This window comes from Poecilia latipinna, unplaced genomic scaffold, assembly GCF_001443285.1.
Source record: "Poecilia latipinna isolate Pla-1442-1.1 unplaced genomic scaffold, P_latipinna-1.0 Scaffold195, whole genome shotgun sequence".
Taxonomy (NCBI): Eukaryota; Metazoa; Chordata; class Actinopteri; order Cyprinodontiformes; family Poeciliidae; genus Poecilia; species Poecilia latipinna.
In genome coordinates, this window is record NW_015112811.1 from 390143 (window position 1) to 413307 (window position 23165).

Below are 23165 nucleotides of genomic sequence, written 5' to 3' on the forward strand. Positions count from 1 at the left end.
ATTAATGAGAGAAGTTGAGGTGTGGTGGGACGCTCACTAATTACAAGCTCACACACTGGATTGTCACCAGGGGAGCAGACGGTTAGCGTGCGCTTTGTGTGTGTGTGTGTTCCTCTAAGCGTGTTTTAAAGTCAGTTTTGTTTTAAAAAAAACAAAACAACAACAAAAAAAAATAAAATAAAAAAAAAATCCTGATGGTTTCCAGCGGAAGAAAATGAGCAACATCAAAGCTTCTCTCAGGAGAAAATGTACGAGGAAAAAATAGGCACTTTGTGGGAATAATGGTGCGGCGAAAACAAAATCAAATCAACTCAAAATGCCGCTGAACGGAAAGGTAACAAAAGCGCCGGTGTAAATTATTTCATTTCTTCCTGTGCGCCGAGCCGCCCGCAAAAATAACAAAACAAAAACAAAACAATGCAGTCATGAAAACGCATAAGCTGCTCCACAGCAAACTGTGTTCGACAAGTTTTTCTTTGAGCAATGTTGCTCACTTTTTTTTTCTTTTTTTTTTGTCAGGCGTTCTGGTTGGACACCTTAAATAAATGAGGATTTCTATCGCAGAAAAAAAATAATAAACAAGGGAAGGCTTTCCAAATCCAAATCCTAGCAACTTATTCTTTTAGTAGGAAAATATAAAGTTGTTTTACTGCCTTCAGACCCCCATTTGTTTGATTTGAAGACATTCAGCTTTCAGTCACCAAATAAATCCAGCAGCCCATTTTTACTAAACCGCACGGATTATTATCAGGTTGTAATTACTAAGAAATATATGTGCAATACTTCATATTTTGCTTTTGACCCGATGCCAAGTAAATACCCGGCCTGTATCACTGATACTGATGCTTTTTATTTAAGTTTGAGACATATTCAGACTTCTGACCTTAAGATAATTTGTGCTTTTTATTCTGTTCAAACCTCAAAGTTTCTAGATTTGTACAAAATACTTTGACATATTAACATAATTTGTGTGCATTTTTTTCAAAATAAAGTGCAAAAAATTATTTGAGAGCAAATAAAAAAATGTTTTGTTTTCTTAAGGAAGTCGAGAAACTATGAAGCAACAAACAACAACAAAAATGTTAAGAGTCTATATGAAGCTAAAGAATTGATTTTACCACACTAGTATTGATCCGATATTGACTTGGTATCGATATTATCGATCTTTCTGACCGATCTTCCACCTCTAATTCCAAGTTGTTTGTTAAATCCACAGCGCCTTGATAAAGTGCTTGGTCTGTAAACACAATTTGTTGCCATAAATTCACCAACTTCATGTAATTCTGAACTTTAACTAGGCCATCAGTTGCGAGTCAACAAAACAAACTTTTAAAAGGCCGTCTTTCAATACTGATTGTTTTTTTATGTTTTCAAATTAATAGCAAAACTAACTTTCCTTCTACTTCTCAATAATGCACTACTTAGTTGAAACATAAAGTGTAAGAAAGTTCATGGAATAATAGGCATGTATTCGCCTACCTGTTCAGCTAAACGTATAGCATATGTTCTTTGGGCTGAACAGAGTTTTTCATTAAGCTTCATACTTCAGTTCAGGTGTGTTGAAATGCGTTTGGCTCCTGATTGGACGGTAAACACCACCGTTGTCGATGCAAAACAGAAACGAGACGCAGCTGTTGCCACAGATAGATTTCTCCGAACATCTATTGTTCCAGACGAAGGCTGCGGCAGGAAAACAAACCTGCGTCGTGTTTCTATGCTAATGAAAAGTGCTAAACTAATCGGGGTTGGTTAGAGTGGATTATGGCGTTTTCACTAAAACAAGCCGACTAGAATCAAAGGAAGAACAAAACTTGGGCAGCTGCAGAAGGTTTTGGTGTTTATGCTTTATGGAGAGACTTTAGCCTCGCAATCAGAAAGAGAAGGATGTGGCCGTCACAGAAACTGATTTGAGTAAACGGCTCACGTTTGTACTGCAGGCCAAAAGTTTTCAAAGTTTGATTAAATTCATACAAAAAAGATGACAGTTTCATTGGTATAATTTAAAAATGATTATTCTGTTTATGAGTCACTTATCAAAGCACTTTTTTAAAAGACAATATCCGATACATGAAGTTTTCTTGCTTTGAGATTTGCTTTCTTCAAAGTGACCTGTGGTAGTAATTCATGCAGTAATTCATCGGCATTTGTTTTTTTTTTTTTCTTAGTTTATCCACTTTTGCATTTAAATTTTGTGGCTTCTAAATAGGGATGCGCCAATATGAAAATTTTGACCAATATCGATATTTGATAATAATATTGCTGCATCGGCCAAGTTCATCTTCGACAAAATTATCGCTGATGCTTTAGAAGCTTCCATAGCTTATACCAAATCTTTTGAGTTTCTCCTTCATTCCCACATACTAGGCCCCTGATAAAACGGAAACTCAGCAAGGACGCGTCTCATTTTAGACAAAAATGTGTTTTTATTTTTTGTGCCAAACGAAGAAGCTTCAAAACCCAGAGCACAGCACTCTATTGTAAGCACGCTCATTAAGTGAAACTGTCCTTCAGCTTCGCGTGTTTGATGCGTTTCGGCGTCGCAGTGTGACGGAAAAGGTAGATAAACAAAAAGTTTCCATCGTGGTGCTTCCTTCTGCTTCGTTACTGCAGCTTTCCAGACTTCAGGTAATGTTTTTGTGCTCACCAGTTTTGATCACGCTGACTTTTATCTCGACAACACAAAGTCTCTGTAGTCACGTTCCCTGTCTGCAGCGTTCCTGAATCAAATTTGTTTTTTTTTTTTTTTTTTTTTTTTTTTTTTTACATAAAAAGTCAAAACAACATTAAAAACAGCTGTTTGCTATCGACTTTGATGAAGGAAGCTGCTTGTGTGTCTTTATTTTGTCCATGACTCGCGTGCGATTAAAGAGGACACCTTTTGGCTATTTATTTAGTTGCGAGAGAACAGAGAGAGAAAGGAGAAAAAAGCCCTAATTGTCTCATTAATTACTCTTCGCAGTTCTTTGTTGCTCAATAATGAAGGCAGAGGTGGGATGGCAGCAAAAAAAAAACATGCTTCAACCTTTCTTTATTCACAGCATTATGTTAGAAGAGAGGGAGAGAAAAAAAAGGAAAATAGGGCAGATAAGAACAAAAGGCAGGAGGAGAGAGAGAGAAAAATATGGTAAAAACAAAAGAAAAAAAATCCAGCATTAGGACGGATTCATTTAGAGCGAATCAAAAAGAGAGCAGCAGAGACGGAAAAAGATTTGGCCGTGAAGTGTTTGCCAGGCCTGCTGGAGCCCACCCAGTTCTCTCTCTCTCCCACCATCCCAGCGCGGTGAATAGGCTGTTTAACACACTGTTCAGACACCGAGACGCGGCACAACAACAAACCAAATCAGCAGCAAATTAAAGACTCCTCGGGGGGAAGCAGCAGTGTATCGCCAAAGGTGTTCTGGAAAGCCAGGCCACGCCAATTAAGTGTTGTAAGACGGGTCCAGGAGCCGGTTCTCCGGACCTCCAGCACACGATGGGTGTTATTAGACGAATAAAACGACAGATTGTACAGGGTGTCATTAAAAAAGTCTTGTCTACTCGTGGGACTATTCTGCCGCGCAGAAGTCTGAGTCATGTTCAGATGTCGTCTGTGATTTGAGTCAGTTGAGGCTACAAGTAACTAGCTGCTGATAAACTACTATCTAGAGTAGCAAGAGTAGACTGCTTACCCTAGCTAGCAATATATCTAGCTAGGTTAGCAGTAGCTAGCAAGCTAGCAAGGGTATATTAGCAACTAGTTAGTCGGTGTCAGATGTAAACAACTATATAGCTAAAAAGTGAATTCATTGTAATTTTTTTTCTTTTTTTTAGCTAGCAAGCTTTTTTAGTACATTTTTAGTGGCTAAGAAAACTTAAAATTTTCACCAGTTGGGTGGAAAACATTCATCTTCCTCACTGGCTCACTCCTGTTGCTAACAGTGCTACGTGCATTTTACTAAAAAAAATCTGGGAAGCACAAAGCTGCTGACGAGACACAAACAAAACAACTGAGATGTCAAAGTTTTGATGTGGTGACGCCAAAGCTCACCAGACAACGGTTGCTGACGTTTCCACTAGTGCTGGTCTCAAAGCAGCATTTGGTGCGATACAAACTCTGAAGTCAGGGGTCGAGTGGATTTTAAACACAGAGGTCAATCACTAGTCTTAGCAGGTCTTAAATTTTGTTCACGATGGTCATTAAAAGTCTTAAATTTGAGTTGGAGCCCTTAGAAACGCTGCTGTAAGCCCGGTCCTGTTGTCATGCCGCTGTGCGCTCCTACCATAGGGAGCTGGTGACACTAGATTAGCCTGAATACGTCTGTTATAGTCTGTCTAATGCAAACTTCCAACACAAGCTGCATTATTTGTGTCTCGAGGCCTCTAAAGGGAACGTAGCTCTTCATATCTGTCATATAGCCGAGAAAAAAAACAACCCTTACTTATCCCCGATTTTTGCTTCAGCGTGAATAGGTGCTGATTATCCTGCAGCTGATCTGGGTAAGCGCTGCTGCAGCAGCACTTCAGAGGGCAGTGAGGGGCTGCCATGTTAAAGACGATCCTAACCGGGTGCACAGCTCCCAGGGCTGTGCTGACATAAATCAGCGCAGCAAAGCAACTGCGTGGCGTTGCTTATTTAGTTTCCCAGCTGCACCCAGTGAACCTGAAGCAACGAGGGGCGCTGTCTTCGACTCCAATGAGTGCTTCCAGCGCATACAGTTCAGTTTTACTGTATGGTTTGTTGTTTCCCTTTCTCTCCACCTTTCATGACTGTAGACTTGACTGTTAGACCGTCAAAGGTCCTCCATCTTGTCAGAATGAGGCGGACCTAACGGGGCGCACATGAACGATCTCAGCAGTTCTCACAGGAATACCAGGAGAAAGAGAGGTTGCTACTACAACATTTCAGCATCAGCATTGATCTAGAAATCAAAGGTTTGATGTAAAATTTAGAAAGAATTTCACTGCTATCTGGAGATGCAAGATATACCCCGTAAACTTGTTCCACTTTTTGTTAGGATGCAGCCACAAACTTTACACAAAATAGCACATAATCATGATGTGGAAGGAAAAAATATTTTCAAACTGTTTTACTTGTAACGGCTTAAAAGTGTGGCATGTAGCTGTCCAATCTGACTGAGGTTAAGGTACTGAGAACATCTGTCAACGTCATTTTAAACTCTGCCTCCATATATTCCATATGATCCAGGCCTGGACTTTGACTGGACCATCCCAGCACATAAATACAATCCTTTGCATGTTGGTATGATGAGGAGGTTGTCCTGCTGGATTGTGAACAGTCCCCTGAGTTTTAAGTCTCCACCAGCTTCTCTGTGCCAGCTGCTGAAAAACGTCCCCACAGTATTATGCTACTTTATTGTGTTTTACGACGGTAAAACGTGGTAGCGGCAGAGTCCCAGATTTACATTCAGAAAATCTGAGTAACAGAAATGAAAGGAAGAAAGGTGTGGAAAAGGGGAAGGGAGTAGACGAGAGAAGCATAGAGGGAGCACAAACCAAGTCTGCCTCTACACCTGCAGAAAGAGAAAAAAACAAAACCAAGAAACCACAGCAGCAAACAACATAATCAGTATCTTCTACCAGTAGCTTCTCTAGGGCAATTGGTTGCATTCGATTTTATTTAAGGGTATCAGTAAAATGAGGGCCGAATGCCGAAAGCAGCGTAGATTCTCATTAAAACAGAATGACGCATTAGCACAAAGAGCTTCATGCCAGTCAACCGCTCTCTAGTCAGGAATCTAATTAGCTCAACAAAGGCACATTAACCTTATCATGGATTTAATGGCAATTAGACGCATGTAAGGCCGCTTACAAGTGACTTGAACTTATTCTTGATTATGAGGCTGATAAAAGCTATGCAGGGTAGAATATAAAGGTCCAAATTAATTATTTCACAACAGTAGATTAAAAGCTGCTTCCATTGACGGACGCCGCTGACTGCCACCGCCGTGTGAGTCTAGGAAACACAGCTCGGAGACGGGGCTCTGCCGGGCCAGGTTGTGACAGGATTGTCCCAGTCCATGAGCTGGGAGGCATTTTGTAACGAAGATGACCAGCGCGAGGTGCCAGAGCCGGTCTGTCTGTCGAGCATAACGCTCCAGCGGCTTCCCGGGGGCCACGCCGGCCTTGGAGCAGAAGGCAGAAAAGATCCTTGGGAGAGCGCGGGCGCGTGTGTGTGATCCGCGGGCCTGAAGCGTCCGCCGGGGCCGCGGCGAACGGAGGTTTAATTGGCCATATCCAGTGATAGATGGCTGTTCAACCTTTTGTTACTCATCAGTGGCAGGATGCACCGAGGCTTGCTTGTTTCACAATATGAGGCTGATTGTGGGGTCTATTAAAAATCAGCCTCTGGAGGAGATGTCACTGTGCCGCGACGCCACAGCTTGAAAGAAGAAACTCCGGAATGATCTGATTTGAAGAAAGAAAAGGGGGGAAAAAAAAGAATCAACTTGCGCTCAGTTGATTGCCCATTATATCGCGAAGGCAGTAAAAACATGATTGAAAAACTGATCACACTTAATGAGTTATCTCTATCCACAGAGACATCCGGAGGGAGATAATTGACATTAATTATCCGCTTTTGTTTCTCGGGCAACGTAAATCAAAGCGGGCAGGGAAAAAAAAAATCTTAGTTTTTATTTAATCGCAAACAAAAATCATCGTGTCAAGCAAATTCCTGATTGAACGGCGTGTACGTTAATGACATAATCAGTCCCTCGCCGAACAATCGGGCCTGGTGGAAAAAAAGTTCCCTCTCTTTGTGCTCAAGAGTGATTGATGCGCTCAACGGTTGGGAAGACGTGCGTCAGGTTCAAGATACAAAATGCCTGTTTTTGTTCGGTAAACTGTGTGCAGGGGAAGGAGCTCTAAGTGAAGCAGAAAGCAAACAACTCCGAGTATCGTCTCAGACACTCTGCCAGACGGAGATGAAAACAGAAACAGGCTGACGGCAGGAAGCGGAGGATATCCAGGCGAAGCGAAACCGACTTTGCTCGAGGAGGGCTTCCTTTGCACTTCACAGAGGAGGTGCCAAAGTGAGAGAAAATTAATAAATAAATAAGTGGCCACTTTTGCAGCAGGGTTGGGTGGGGAGCTCTTTTGACATCCCCTAACAGTTGAGAGTAAGCTGGAAAAATGAGTGATGCTCGTTAACTCTGACCCAAATCCTGCTCGACAGTGGGAGCTGTTAAAACACGGAGCAGACTGGGGAGTCTGGGTGACCTAGATAGCATTGGCTCTGAAAAGCAGCCATACATCACATTAAGTCGCTCCTCGCTCTAATACAATCAGGCATATCTCTCTCATTGGTAATGAAAATTACATTCTGATAAGGTTCTTTGTGACACGGAGAATACCTCTCCGTCCGCCGACACGTCGATGCCTCGTCTGCTGGGACGGATTCTCGGGGTAGACTGCTCCTTCGCCGCTGGACATGAGCGGACGCGGACTGTGACACTATAGTCGGACGAATGCGAACCGTAACTCGTGGTGATGAGTCGTCCTCGGTTACCAGCTGTTGATGGAGAAAATGGAACATGTCTGAGCAAAACAGTCCACTTCATTTCTTCGTTGTTCAGCCGGTCGCTTTGTAGGTCGATTCAACGGGTTTCATCGAGCGTTCCTCTTTGTCTCACCACCACATGTTCTTTTTCACATCATCTTAGAGCTCTCTTCATTTTGTCCAATATGTTCACTATCCTTACTCTTCATATGCATAAATCATGTCAACCTCGTTTCTCAAACTTTATCTCCAACCCTTGTTGATCTGAGTCGGCCATTACAAATGTGCGCAAAACTTTGTTGATATTTTAAATAAAGGGTTGTGGTTGTGGTAGTGTCATCATTTGTAAATATGATGTTAAAGTTAGATTTAGAATTAGCATTGCAGCCCAAAAGTTAATCTCCAGTTCAGAGTTCATCAGATAACAGGATGGTTATTGGAGATTTTAGCTGGGCCAGGATGTTTATATATATATAATTTTGTCTGAGTTCATTGTTCAGACATAAAAGGAATACAGGAAATTGTTGTTGCATGTAAAACACATCCAGCTCATTGAAAATTTGTTTCACTTCCCTTACTGTCCTTTTTTATGAGTTCTGATTTAAAAAAGGATTGTACACTTGAAATAACACAAAACTAACTCAGGTAACTTTTCAGCAAGATATAGCAGCTTGTATAAAGTCAATAATATTGACAAAGAAGTACTAGTTTCATTGACAGATTATTTCACTTATAACAAACCATTTTCCCATGTTATAAGTGAAATAAGCTGCTAATGTAAATATATATACTTATATTTGCACTAGAAACTGGACCAAAAATACTTGGTGTTTTTTGCAGTAATCTCTTGTTTTTCATTTGAATTTTACTTTCAGACTAGTTTGATATTAGAAGTGATGAATTTTATAATATTTTGTCCATGGTTGAATGAAAGGTCTTCTGATAGGCCGCTCTTTGGTGCCTTCAGTTTCCCTGGTGTCTGTCCTTCCTGTCATGGCCGTTTCCAGAAGTCTTTCTGAGGGGGAAACTGACGAGGGTCTTGGAAACAAACTTCCAACAATGTCGCCATCACAATGTCACACAATGTCAGACATGACAATGAACTCCCTGCTACTCCCAGTGTCCGCTTTCTTTTCTGTCCTCTCTTTCCCCGACAATGGCACCTCGACTCGCCAACCGAAGCCGCGGCGGCCGCGGTGCCAGCTTGGCACGGCTTGGCCCGTGTTAGCGGCGGATGATTCAAGGGCATTAAAAAACAATGCGGGGGTTTCCAGTTCACGGTGCCAGCAGTGATGCCGCCGCCGTTTGCTTTGAAACAGCCTCTTCCCTCCTCTCCTGCTGTTGGACCCATTAGCAGTCCATCCTCCGAAAATTTGCTTTGCGTGCAACAGCAGCGCCGGTCATGGTTTGCTGTTCTGTATTTACTCATGAGCAGTACATAAAGTGAGAGTGTTAAATATTTCACCAGAGGTCTTCTTCATGGGTGGCCGCTACAGCAGCGAGCATTAGCTGCACGCTCATTAAGGATTGATGATCCAGAAGAGATAATAACATCTTTGTTGATTTGTTAAATTGCTGCCCACCATTTCATGCGTTAGCACTGTAATGAGTGAACAAGGGGGCATGTGTCATTTTAATTTTTAACCACCTCTAGCTTAACATTTCTCATCTCCGTCTCCTTGCAGTGCTGAGAGCTACGGACTGTGATGGGCTGCCAACCCGCATCTGAAGTGCTCCAACAAAGAATAATATCCACTTCTGACCTGCTCTGAAGAACAATATTTGATTCAATCAGTGTTGCAAGTCTCCCCCAGGGGGATCGCTCCTGAGCAATAGGTGAACCTTCGTAAAGAGCAACAGTGGAGACCATGTGATACTTGACCTTCACTGAGAGAACTCGGGTGCTCTCCGGAGGATGTCAGATCTGATCTGAAGCCTCCCCTCCAGAGGATCGTTCGGCTCATAATTCAATCGGCTCTTCGATGTTTTGCCCGGCGTCGCTCAAACGCCGCGGACCAGCAGTGACGGGGCGCATCTGTTGACGCCGGATCTTCATTTGTTGAGGAGTAGCAGACACGTCGCCATGGATTTGACTGAGATTATCCATACCAAAGAGCGGCTGTGAGAAACACGGAGAGCCGACGGAGGGCGAATCGAACACCGGGAGCTCGAGGGGGGTCAGCGAGTGCGCTGCTAAACTCATGGTGGATCTGCTGTGAGCAGGACAAGGGACTCAGCGGTGGAGGATGTCAGCAGAGGCCGAGGTCCAGTCGGGTGTCAAAACCAGCCAGCGAAAGGAGTCCAGGAGGATCAGAGGTACGTTCGGTTCTAACAGAACAAGTTTCGTTGACAGGCTGGTGTCTGTTTAGTAGTACATGATGAAGCATGAGATGGATAAACGGACCGAGGCATTATTACAGGCCCTGATTGGGTGAGGCATTAAGGAAAGGTCTTGGGTACATTTTGACCTCCCACACACGGTTATGACTGCAGGTGAACCAAGAAATTGACTTATGACCGGAAACAAGCGACTTTTTTTTCAATGACTGTTCCTGACCTGTGACTGAAACTCAAGATTCTGATGTTTTTCCAATCAGTAGCTATAGCTACATTTCCATTACAAAAGTTTTAGTATTTCACCAATGTCTGGAAAACAACAATTCACAATTGATATGTTTCCATTCAATAAGAAACAAAATTAAAAACATTTTAGAATGTGACGCACCATCATCCTCCATCATCCTCCATCACCCTCCTACCACTTCCTGTTGTCTTCTTCTTTGTGGTTTGCACCAGTGGCAGCATCCAGTTGTTGAGTACATGACTCTTCCTAGCACCAAAACTTTTTATCAAAAATACTAGTTTTTTCAAAATGGACATATTTCTTTTAAGCAAGTTTATTTTTGAAATGTAAAATTACACCATTATACAGTCAATGGAAGAGCAACTTATGTTTCCATCCAATTGTTATACAATATTTGAAACGTTGCGACTGACTCGTATGACAATTGGATGGAAACATATCTAATACCTTCTGTATATGTTGTGAAAATGTGGTTAAAAACAGACATCCAGGGTTTGAAGAGATATGTAGTTTTTCTCCTTTTTTTTCTCCACCTGTCTCATCTCATCAATTAACAATGTCTGGACTGTCAATGCATAAAAAATATCCAGCTTATGGCAGTTCTTTTCGGATGGGCGTAAAACGATTAGGAATAGAAACAGGTTGGCAATAAACTGGCTGTTTTTGCTAGTCTGGCAGACAGTGAAGATAACCCTGCACCTTGTTACGGATGGAGCTAAATAACATCAGACATGGAGGAAAAGAAGCCGCCACTCAGCCAGGTCCACTGAGAGCCTTCGTGTCTCATCTCGGGGATCCAGATGTAGTAACAGCCATCCCCACGTAGCCCCAGGGTTTGGCGGCACAGTGATTCAGGTGTCACGGACAGGGTAATTCACACCATGTCGCCGCGGCGAACGGCATAAGTGATCTGATTGGAAGAGGCATCCTCTGCGAGCTGAAAGCTTGAACCGGGATTGGATTGGCTTTGAGCAGGAAGACGCAGAGCGCTACAGAGAGCGGGATCGTCTTTGAGGTCGACGGAACCAGCAGGAGCTTCAGAGTTTGCCTTTCACTTCTTCATCCTGCAGTCTTTCCCCCTCGCCTCTCCATCCATGAAACAAAGCCGCTGCAGATAGTAGTTCAGTGGGTTTCGGCTACTGTGAGTTTGCAGTAACAAGGTCATGGGGGCCAGGTCCTTGGTGGCTGTTTCACGAGTTCTGTCGGATCGCTCTGATAAATAGCTCGGCTGGAGGAGGGCCCATCGATTTGAGTTAAGTGGAGAGGTGGGGAAGGGGTGAAGGGGGGCGAGGGGGAGCGGCCGCCAGACGGCTCAGGAGACGGGGACTATCTGCAAAGAGTATCAGCCTCTGGCTTTAACATGTTAATCACGCGCTCCAGGAACCGTCACCAGCACTGAAGAGGTGATTTAGATCTATATGAAGTAGAATTGGGTCTGCATGCAGAATATACCTATGCAGATGGATATGTGGGTTCAGCCGCATGGTGATTCCAGATGTCTTTTAGGTGAAGGACGCTATGAAGTCTGACATATGGAATGTACAGTGGTGTGAAAAAGTGTTTGCCTCATATATAGTTTTGTCTTTTTTTCACTTTTCTACAGCCAGGATATTAACATGTCAGTTTTGGTTACTTGCATAGATTTTAACGCATTATAATTTGAACAACTGATTGATTTTTTTTTTTTTTTTACATAGAAAGATTCCAGCCAGACCATTTGTATACTCTCATTTCTGTAAATCTGACGCGTGAGCGATGGACGACATTTCTCTTGGTCAGCTAAAAATAACCTGACGGGACGCTGAAAAAAATTATTGTTGTTTTCAATCTGTGCTAAAACAACAAGTTCAGGCCCAGCAAAGGATTCCAATGCTAAACTTGTTGCGGATGCCCCCCGCGCTAACTTCAGCGTCCTAAGTTCACATTTCTAAAGGATTTTTTAAAAGAGGTTCCATGAACCTTGGAATCTGTAGAATAGCACCTTGCATCAATCTGATGGTTGAATAACCGCCAGATTATTCAACCTACATTTATTAGATAATTTAGCAGTAAAATGGGTGTTTGAATTGAAAATGTTTCTTATTATGTTGATATGTAGTTTTTGATTAAAATGTGATTAATAACAGACCCTGCAATTATTAACTCTATTAAAAAAAATTTAATTGAGTCCCTCTACTACATCAAACGTATGTTGAAAACAACACCCTTCTTGTTTAGTAATGAATGAACCGTAATTAATCAGTTTCATTTATAACACCCAGGCCTGATTACAGCCATGTGCAGAATCAAGGAGACACTTAAACAGAACCAGGCTGCAGCTTTTCCTGGTTCGGACCGCTCGCTATGCTCGTGGATTTTGTGCTCTACCAGAAAAGTCAGATGAAAAATGTCTGGATGTTAGTTTTTGACCTTGACCTTGAGTGCAAATGAGGTCATGCAGCGGCGCAAAGGACTCCAGTAACCCTACCTCTGATTGAATTGGACGGAGATGCTGCGGCGTGACCTTAAACGGGCTGTTCATGCTTTAAAATCCACCAGTGTGGCTGAATTAAAACACATCTGTGAAAACAAGTGGACAAAATCTGTGGCTAGTTAATCACAAAGGGTTGGTGGCAGCTGTCAGGGATGAAACAGTCAGCTATCGGGCGTAGGGGGCAATTACTTGTTCAGTTACAGTCAGATTGGTTTGGATAGCTTTTAACCTTTAATATGAAGTCATCACTAAAAACTGCAGACTGCTGTGATGTACTAAGTTTTGTTTCTGCTCTTGTCTAAATGTGTCGAGAACAAAGCCAAAACCAACCTGAGGTAAATGTGCATCTTAATGCTTTCTGACTTCCCCGACCTCATGACAACTCTCAAGGCTAGTCTCTTCAAATAAAGGCAGCAATCTAAAAAAAAAATAAAATAAAATTGTGAAAGTATACTCCCAAAACTTCAGAACGTTCAACTGCTGACAGAAGAAAATTGCTAAATGGTTGAGAGTCGTTGGAAAGCCATAGAAAGGTAGTAATGTCTTTAACAACTCATGTCCCAGTTTGCTGTGCGACTTTGTCTGCAGGTTTGTCTCAGAGTGTGAGACTTGTTCTCTTTCTGTACATGCTGAGTCACTGGGGAGCAGGTTTTTTTTTTCCCATGTAAAACATTATAGGAATTATAGAAGCTTCAGTGTTGTTGGGTCCCGTTGCTCTTCTGTGCAAAAGACAGAAGGTAGAGATTGTGACATTTAGACGCATCTATTTTCTAAATGTGTCAAAGCCACAGAAAAGTGTTATCTTTTTTTACCATTAGCAGCAATAATCCTGCCACAATAACAAATTTTGCTGGATGATAAATCGTCCCAAGGAATTATCGCGATAAACTTTAATGTTGATGTTTTGAGACCATTTTCAAGTAATATATTTGACATGTTGTGAAGAAATTTGGCCCCAAATGCAGTAGGCGAAAAACGTAAAATTCTGTAAACTTACAAAAATGTGAACAATTTGACAATGAAGATATGTAAAAAAAAAAAAAATTGCTATTTTAATAAATTCAGTTGGGTGCACAATAACTGGTTCTCTTTATGAAGACGTCTTGTAGAGATCCTCCAGCCTTTTAAGGCAGCATTTTTCTACTGTTTTATGTCAACAGGTTGGAACATATAGAGAGATTGACCCTTGACCTCTTTGTACCTTCTCTCTGGACTGGAGACCCGATTAATCTTTTGATCCATAGTCTTCAGCTCAAACTGCGGCTTTTCTACACTGTCTAGGTCTGGAGGCTGCGAAGGACAAGAGTGTTAATTATGGTAACATATCCTATTATTGATTTGGCCAAAGGTTTTAAATCACTCTACACCAATCTATTACTTGAAAATGGTCTCAAAACATCAATATTATCATTTATCATTTATCCATTCATATTTATAATATTATTATCAAATCCAGTTATCAATACTTTCAATGCATCAGTCAGAAGTTCAGTTTTTTTTTTCCAACATCGGTCCGACACAGACATTAATATCGGATTGGTGCATCTCTACTGAAATCATCAGTGACAGACATAATGTAGAGATTAGGGGAAGGAAAAATAACCCAGCTGTGGGGTGTAAATGTTATTCAGTTTCCATCCAACACAAATTATAACAGTGGCATCCCACCAAGAAAAAGAAAATCCTGGCTTAGCCGTCCCTGACAAAGCGTCCTTAAAGAAGCTAGGACAGAGTAGCATACTTCTCAGCAGTGAGTAATTACCCAGTCCTGATAGCTGATGGATTTAACGTTAGCTTTGTTGTTCATGGCGTTTCCAGCTAATGGCTAAATATAGATTCCAGCCGGATCCTCTAATGCATCATGTGCTGCTTTTTTCCCCCCCTCCGCCTCCCTCTCTTTACTTCTCATGCAATTCTAATGGGCCTGAGATGAGCGCAGAACGTTTACGCGATGCTGGACACGCTGCTCTGTAAAAGCTAAAGCGCCGGTCCGTACGTCCGTAGAACTTCCTTTCATGTGTGACTTTACTATCACCATAGCAACTGTTGCTCTCCGACTATAATCTGTGCACAAGAAACGTTTCAAAAAAAAGAAAAAAAAGGACAAACCAGAGGAAGACGGAGATAACGAGCTGACCAGACACTGAGGCAGCATGTCAGATGAAAGCCTGTTTTTTTTTTTTTTTTTTTTTTACATTGTCTGCTGAAGTTGGGTTGTCCGCCTTCCTCGTGTTCTGCTGCTCTGCTCTTAAAGCGAGCGTTCAGAACTTGTAAAGTAGAATCTTTTAAAAGGTTGTTAGCAGGTCATGGGTTACATGCGGTGGATAAGCCGGTGTCAACATGATTGAGATGATTTGTCCTCTCTGAAGCAATAGCCATTTGCTTCAGACTCCTATTTACTTTTGCTCAGATGTGAACTGTTCCAACCTTTCAGCAGCACCGCGTTTGAAACATCGTGAACCGTCTCTTTTTGGTACAGAGGTAGAATGTGATGAAAATCCAGACAGACCTCAGGAATGATGGTCATTTTCAAGCCGATCCTCTGTGTAAGGACGGGCTTCTGCCATCCACGCTTTGATCACGCCCCGTCGACTTTTCCGGGACTTTGTAGAGCCACGTGCATTTCTGATTGCTGAGACCAATCAGAAATGCATGGAGAGGGCAGATTAATTCACTAGTCATTTGTCATGCAGTAAAAGCCTCGTTCACACCTGCTCTGCTCTCCTCTGTCAGTCCAATGACAACCGAATGCGTCAGTGTAATGTCTAAATTACCACCTCGGTGGTTTTGCTCAAAGCTTTACGATGGTAATCTGTCCAAGTCAGGATTAGCAACTTTATATGTGTTGTTTTTGAAAAGTGCAAACTTTGGCGGAAGGAGATGCTCAGGGCATGTTGTTTTTCGGACAACTGACTGTTGAAGCTTCTCGCCTTACAGCGTCCTGCATGTTAGATAGAGTTTGATATGTTAGCACTGCAGCCTCAGAGTTTTTGACCTCTCCCATGACTTTCTGTTACTGTAGCATGTGAAGATGTGAAACAAGAAAAAGAAATGCCTTGTCAGGTCTTGCATCCATAATTTGGTCACCAGATAAGCCAGGTGGTGATGGATTATTTTTGTGGCTGTTGAAATATTTTCCTCCATGATCTCCACAGCAACAGAATCATTCACCTGGGGATAAATCATGAACAAAACTGACATCTAAACTGGAATAACTAAATAAATAAAATGAGACCGTGACGTCAAATGCAGCAGAACATTGGTAATTCCACGTCCTTGATCCCAGTACATGTGCCCTATTCACAACAAGACTGCATGAAAACAGACAAATACTGTAAAAAATTAGACCAAACCTGATGTTCTATAACAATGTCTTTGTTTCCTCATCTTCAGACCTCAGTAAAATATATTTTTCAGTGTGGCAGGATGACAGCAGGGAAATTGAAAACTGAAACAAAAACTATCGCTGGATTTAACTGAGCTTAGTGCCTTTCCATGAAAACTTTGCATGTCCTCTTCAAGAATGAAAATGTTTTTTTTTCTTTACCTTTACTTCACTGTGCCTTTAGTATTTAAATATGTATTGATATTTATTTTAATTTTAACCGTGAGACCTTTTCAACTGAAACACCTGGAGCAAAGTGAAACGCCTGACCTGCTCCAAAAGTCACAGAAGCTGATGTGAACGCTTTGTTATTGATTTCTGAGCAGCTTTACTTTTCTATCAGAACTTGCCTGAATCTAGGTAAGATGTTCCTTCCTGTAGGCGTTTCAAGTGGAAAGGTCATGGCTGTAACAGACACGGAGCACCAGTTTCCCCACACATGAACAAAACACCCATAACCAGCTATTTCCTTCACTACCCGCCATTTATTCAGGTAAAATAACAGCCTTGTGGCGCTCTTATCCAATGCCCGCTCTCGACCAACACCCGTCAGCACAGAGCACGGTACTCAGCTGGCAGTCGGTGACCTATCGACTCTGAAGAGAATTTACTTGCTGTTCTCACCTTTACAAACCCAGAACTTCTTCCACCACCGCCGGGTACAAAAGAACTTCAATACTGTGCTTCATTTTTAACGTCGTCGGTGCGGTTGAATGAGGGAACATCAGCTGCTGTTAGTGTCAGCAAATGCGTTTGCGTGTGTTTGCTGAGGCCTACGAGAGTTATGCCGTGCACATGGAGGAGGCAGATGGTGGGGACAGATTTTCTATTCTCGGATATTCGTTTTCTTTACCGCGTCTTATAGGCATCTGCTCCGATAGGGCTTACCTTGTGTTGCTTTTCTCTGTTTTTTTTCCTTCTTCTTTCATAAAATATGAAATCTTCTGTGCTGAGATATGGGAAATAATTGTAACCGTCGCAGCTTTCGTGGTAATGAATTAAAACAGGATGGTGTACGGTGCGTCCTGCCAGATGGGAGGGGTGGGAGGGGGGCGGCGCGGACACCATGAGACGCTCTCAGAAAGGTTCTGAGGTTAACCTGCCTCGATGCTTGCATCCCCAACAAAAACGTCCCTGTTGCCAAGTCCTTATATCTGGAGGGGCACTTCTGACTCTCCATCTGTTACCATCTGTGCCTTCGCTGTCCCCGTTCTACTGTGACAAGGAAACCCATTCAGAGACGGGTTCCGAAACGGTACGGAGCATGGCGAACAGTAAATGTTCCCTCTGTGGTCCTGGAGCGCAGCTTCAGTATCAGGTAGGGGATGACAATGTTTCATTTGAAACCCTCTGACATCCTGTTGACTTGAGCTGAATTTTTGAAAACTTCACTTCATTGTGTTCCAGTTTCTGTCATCGTCTTAAGACATGAGGGCAAGAGGAACTTCTGCTAAGCAAGAGTTGGGATCGGGGCTTTTTTTGTCCCCCACCTGACAACTACAAATATCAATGTTTTTCAATGGGATTTGCTTGTTGGAAACCAACCAAATCTAGCACGCAATTATGTACCAAATGGATTATGACGTGTCGTCTTTCAAATCTTTTTCATGAATACCAATCTAAAATAGTTCGTACTTAGGATTAGCATTCTGATATCGACAGATGAAATCTAAACGAACCTTCAGGACTCAACTATTCAGAATATTGTCCTCCTGTGTAAATCCAACTATTTCTAAGATATCAGAGGCTTGTTAGGGAACTTTAGTGAAACAAAAAGCATCAAAGAGACCAAGGAATACCATGGTAACTTTATGGACTTCAGATGGGAGAACTGGATGTCAGAACTAACCATCCATCCATTGTCTATACAGTCTTATCCGTAAAGGATTGCTGGTTGGCCGGTGCCTTTTGTCCAGCGATCACTGGCCAAAAAGCAGGGCACATGCAACTTGGAGAGATTAGCTGACCTGACAGTCATATTTTTGAACTGAGGAAGCCGGAGCGAGCCCACACATCCACCAGGAGAACATGCAAACTCCTTGCAGGCTGGGATTTGAACCCAGGACCTTGCTGCAAGGCAACATTGCCACAAACTGTTCTGCAACAGGACAACCTCAATAATTAATGTCCATGAGTACATGACACATCTGAGCTAACTAAATGTTGCTGCACATCTGTCATTTTACTTCAAACCTGATTTTTTTTTCTAGTGAGCCAAAATAATAAAATATTGACTAAACTCATTTTTACCCCTCTTAAAGGGGAAAAAGCTTTTTTATTCCTAACTCATATTTTTATATGTTTTATAATGTCTATTGCAATGAATGCTACGGCCTACAATGTCATGAAAACATAAGTACAAAGTCTATATATTTCACATATAGATTTTATGTAAAGACTAATTAGGTTTGACCTCAATCTTTGAATCCGGGGGTCTGGATATTTGTTTATCTGAAGTATGACAGAGGACACAACGTAGAGAACGTAGAATACATAAATATACTTTTGCCTTCAATATTGTATTACTGAACCAAATGCATTGACGTGATAATATAAAATAGGCGTGAAATCACAAATTAGCCATAAAATACTACGGATAATTATTTCTTGTTCTTCTCTGAAAAGAGCCGGACTTCCCGTCACTACAGCAGAGCAGGACCCCGGTCGTACAGCCAGACCTTTAATTAAATCTTATTCATGTGTTAGAATGGCCCAGTCAAAGTTCAGATCTTGGACTGAATTGAAAATCTGAAGTATGACTTAAAAATTTGCGGTTCAGAGATATTTTCCTTCCAGTTTCACTGAGTTTATAACATATTGTAAAAAGAACGGGCGAAGATGTCGGTGCCTAGAAACCCCAAACCGGGAGAGACGTTCCTCAACATAGAAAAACAAATAAAGTGACAAAAAAAAATCACTTCACACTTTTAAAAATCCTCTGTTCTGGTGTATCACATAGAGTCCCAATAAAATCCACTGACGTTTCGGTTTGCATTGGTATAAATGTAAAAAAAAAAATATAAAAAAAACACAGAAAAGCTGGGGTATGAATACTTTTGCCCTGTGCATGCACGTCAGAACAGCAGGACTCTGACCGCCAGTGTGCGGTGTTGCATGCAGCAGGCAACTCTCTGTCAGACAAATCTCCAGTCTCTTTCTTCACGAGCAAAATCATTGTGAGGGCCGTTCAGCTCTGGCCTTCCAGAAAGCCTGAAGAATATATATACGTGTGTGTGTGTGTGTGTGTGTGTCACCTCCCTTCACGAGCGCTCACACACAAACACACACCTTCTCCTCCTCACCTCTTCGATCTGACAGAGTGCAACAACATGAAACAGCATGCCCCTCAGCTCTTTAGTTTTCAAAATACAGCACGCTCGCTCCTCTCGATCTGAACCCGGAGCACGTAGCACCAGAGTTACGCCATGCGCCGACTTGAGACGCTCGTTCCCTGTGCAAGCCCTGCATTTTTTTTTTTTTTTATGAGCATCTATCTGTGCGTTAACCTCAAAATCTCTCCAGAAGTATCATTTGGCGGGTGGAGGGTGGGATGAGTGAAAGGCACGCTTGCTTGTAAAGAACCAAAATGGCACAGAGCATCTGGTTAGAGCTCATCTTGAGAGAGCGGCGCTGAATTGGGCCGATTGTGTTTAAAATGCAAGTGGAGCAGCATGCATTTTGCATTACATTACAGAGCGAGTGAGTCAGGAAGATCAGGCGAGAGAGCGCACAACGTCGTGTGAATAGACTGTAGATACAGCAGGAGGGTTGGTTTGAACAACAGCGATCCTCGCAGCAGAAACGTCTCCCGGGCGCCTGCTGCTTTTCTTATACAGTCCGTCGATGGATCCTGAACGTCGACGTCCGACTGGGGCTGCTCCGTGCACGGCAGAGGCTCGACGTACCGCCAGTCTCAAAAGTGTTAAAATTCCAGGTTTTGAGATCTTGATAAATAATTTCCAAAACCTCTCCCATGATTGATGCAACACATGTCCAGTACAATTCAACTGGGGGGAAAAAAAATCTGTACAGGAGGAAAAAGTCAAAGAATAATAATAATAATTAAAAAAAAGCTGCTGTAGTGACGCTGCAAGTGTGGACACTCTGTAACTAATACTTTCTTGAAAGGCCTTTAGATTGAACTCCAGCATTCGGGCTTATTCAGTTTACACCTGTCACCATTTCTGGTGAATTTGTTGAATCAGAGATAAACTTTGGCCGTCCTAGTCAGTATTTGCTTGACATTTGCATCCTCTACTACCTCATGCCATAGTTTCCAGTGAGGTTACAAAATGTAACCATTAAAAGGTATCAGTCAGGAGATGCGAACAAAATACTCCTCAGGGTTTCCCCCAGAAAACCTGCTAGCCCAGTGTTAGGGATGCTAAGCCAGTCCTCTTAACACTCTGTGTTTGTGTTAAGAAAATAAAAAGGTAAAAGTTACCAAAATTTGTAGGTGTATAAGCAGGAATCCGAATTTGGAAATAATAGCATGTGAGGCCAACGGGTAGGAAGGATGACACAATTGGTGCACACCACCTTGCGCCCAGTCCATCACGTCAACTATAGACCTAGCTTAATCCGTCAATGCTGTCACTGCTACTGGAGTATTAAAAAAAATAGTTTTTTATACTGGTGTATTTAAAATAAACTATGCTTAGCCTGGTGGGGGGGCATGTAAAGCCTGGTGGCCCGCCAGGCTTATAATGCACTGATTGCTATACAAAACAGGCAAAAGATGGATGTTACTTTCCAAAATTGATGAAACCACCATATGGAAATCTCCCAAGACTCTTGACAGTAGCAGTGAGCATAGCTACGGCAATTTGGAATAAGTAATAATTGTGTTCCAGATGTGACCACGACTCTCTGTATTCCCAGCATGTCTACAGTGGAAGTCTAAGGCAGATGCATCTTCTTCCAAAGAAAACATAAAGGCCTTCATTACCAAGACCTTATTGGTGTTACCGTTTCAAAATAGCCAAGCTAAAACCTTTGGATCAGAATTCCAGAAGATAATTTTGACACAGAAACAGCCCTGAGCTGAGAACTTTCCCTCAGACAAAACAGAGAAGTTTTTTATTTTTTATGAGGTGGAAGACAGGACGAACAGCAGCAGTCAGCATTGATCCGCTGGATGAGTTCGGAACAGAGGAGCGACTCTGAATCAGACCCAGATTCGACGTTCACTTAGAGACCGTAATAACACTGAGCCATCATCAAACCCTCCCCCATCTGTTGAGGATTGTGGTCTCATGAATAAGTGAGAGGACGTGCACTTTCATTTGAGCTTTTTTTTTTTCGTCTTCTTCCATTTTGCACGAGAGCCCTTTAATTTGCTCCGTGCTATTTTCTGATTTTCCTTTTGGAAAATGCGTGGCTTGGAAGAAGAATTTCCCAACGGTTTGATACGACATAGTTGACAATAAAGTCAGTTTTGGGTGGAATAAGCTCATTTTGCTGTAACGCAGTCTTGGAGTGGAGCCCGAGAGTTGCTGCTGAGGATGTTCTACCTTGTCAACTTCATGTGCATGGATTAGCAAGCCTCTTTAAGGGTGCAGCTAACTGATGTACAGGATGGTCTCGTGACCTAGATTTTGAGAGACGAAGAGGCCCTAAACTGTTAAAACTCTCCGAGGTGCTGCTGGTATCCTTAATTTGAAATTCCGCCGTCTCCCTGTTTTTTTTTTTACCCCACTTCTCCCAAACGAGGTTATGAGGGGTTGGTATACATTTTTGACGTGCGAGATAGCGCCCAAGGCTCGCCTCCGCATGTAATCAAAACAGCGCGTCGGCAGACTGCGCGGTGACAAAATGAGAAAAAAGGTGTCGGTGTCAAGGAGATGTCAGGACGGCAGCGGAGACAGAATATTCAGCGCCGAGGTGGAGAGGATGTCAGTGGAAAGCCTGAGGCCATCCAGCCACACACTCGTGACAGCCCTCCCCATCCCACCGCCGTGCCGCCGCCACCCGGCATCCGTCTCGTGGGGAGGGCTTCGGCGGATTGTGGGTGAGCGCTGGACCGAGATAATTCCTCTCAATAAGAACCAGTCAGGCTGGTTTGTCACCAGCAATAGCACCCATGGGAACCACGGGACATGGGTGCAGGAAAGGAGTGAGTACACCCCCAGCATAATCCCCCTCCCAGCCTCCGTTTTTATTTTTTATTTGTTTGTTTTTCAATGCCTAACTGAGTGATATAATAGCTCGCGGTAGTGTTGTCAGCGTTTCCCGGCATTTTCCCATTTCGTCCACGCGCTTTGCCCAACTTCATTCCAATTTCAGCTTCAATCTTCTCGTCTTTTCTCTCGTCGCGTTTAATTTGCTATTCACTCTGCATTTCCTTTTCCATAAATATTTATACAAGTGAACACACTCACACACACATGCATATACACAGTATGCTAGCGCCAACGTGGCGTGACGCTAAACGCCGTCAAAATTGAAGTGAGTTCACACATCCTAATTTCCAGTATTCACTCCCTCAGTTTCATTTTCTGATCTTTGTCTTGGGGATTTTCTTCCTCTTTTTTTTTAAACTCTCTCACTGCAGGTCAGGACCGCACGGAGGCGGGGCTTATTAAGCGTTTCCGTGGAGATGGCGTACGCTACAAGGCCAAGCTGATTGGGATTGATGAGGTGACGGCCGCGCGCGGGGACAAGCTGTGCCAGGACTCCATGATGAAGCTGAAGGTGAAAACTTCTCTATGGGCTTCTCTCTCTCTCTCTCTCTCTCTCTCTCTCTCTCTCTCTCTCTCTCTCACTCTCTCTTCATTTATTTGTGTGTGTGTGTGTGTGTGTGTGTGTGTGTCATTGAGGTTCTCATCATCTCGGTCTGATTTGGAAAAGACTTGCTCAAGCATGACTGTATTGTCTTTTTTGAGTGAGTCATGGGAGCTGTCCTCTCCTGTGTGACTCACTGAAGCTGTATGACTGACCTGCTGGAACACAGGAAGGTCCAACTACATCAATTCTGTGTTTTCTTTGAAGTATATAAAAAAATAAACCAAACAGCTACTGAGGTTCGCTTGGCACCGAACCGTGGCGTCCCTCCACTCCAGTCCTCTTCTAGTTAGCTGTTTTAAGTTTAGCGTAGCTCAAAGCCCTTCGCATTAATTCGCGCAAATATTCTTTTGTGACCTCCGAGGCAAACTGGCTCCGCATCCTGAGACGCTTTGAGCTGTGTATGACTTAAGTAGAAAAATCCACCCCACCCCCCTGTAAC

General features: G+C 42.7%; 1 protein-coding gene across 7 annotated transcripts in view; it reads left to right on the forward strand.

The window, feature by feature from the left end:
* dab1b (DAB adaptor protein 1b) overlaps nt 1-23165 on the forward strand; it is a 63010-nt gene that overhangs the window by 14080 nt on the left and 25765 nt on the right. For 3 of the 7 annotated variants that reach the window (XM_015030906.1, XM_015030904.1, XM_015030905.1), the window contains 2 exons: nt 9184-9814; nt 22494-22633. In XM_015030906.1, coding sequence (XP_014886392.1) covers nt 9745-9814; nt 22494-22633 — 210 coding nt within the window. In that variant the 5' untranslated portion in view covers nt 9184-9744. Of the gene's footprint in view, nt 1-1825; nt 1829-9183; nt 9815-21604; nt 22056-22493; nt 22634-23165 lie in introns of those variants that run through there. The other 4 variants (XM_015030907.1, XM_015030902.1, XM_015030901.1 and 1 more) reach the window with 3 other exon arrangements.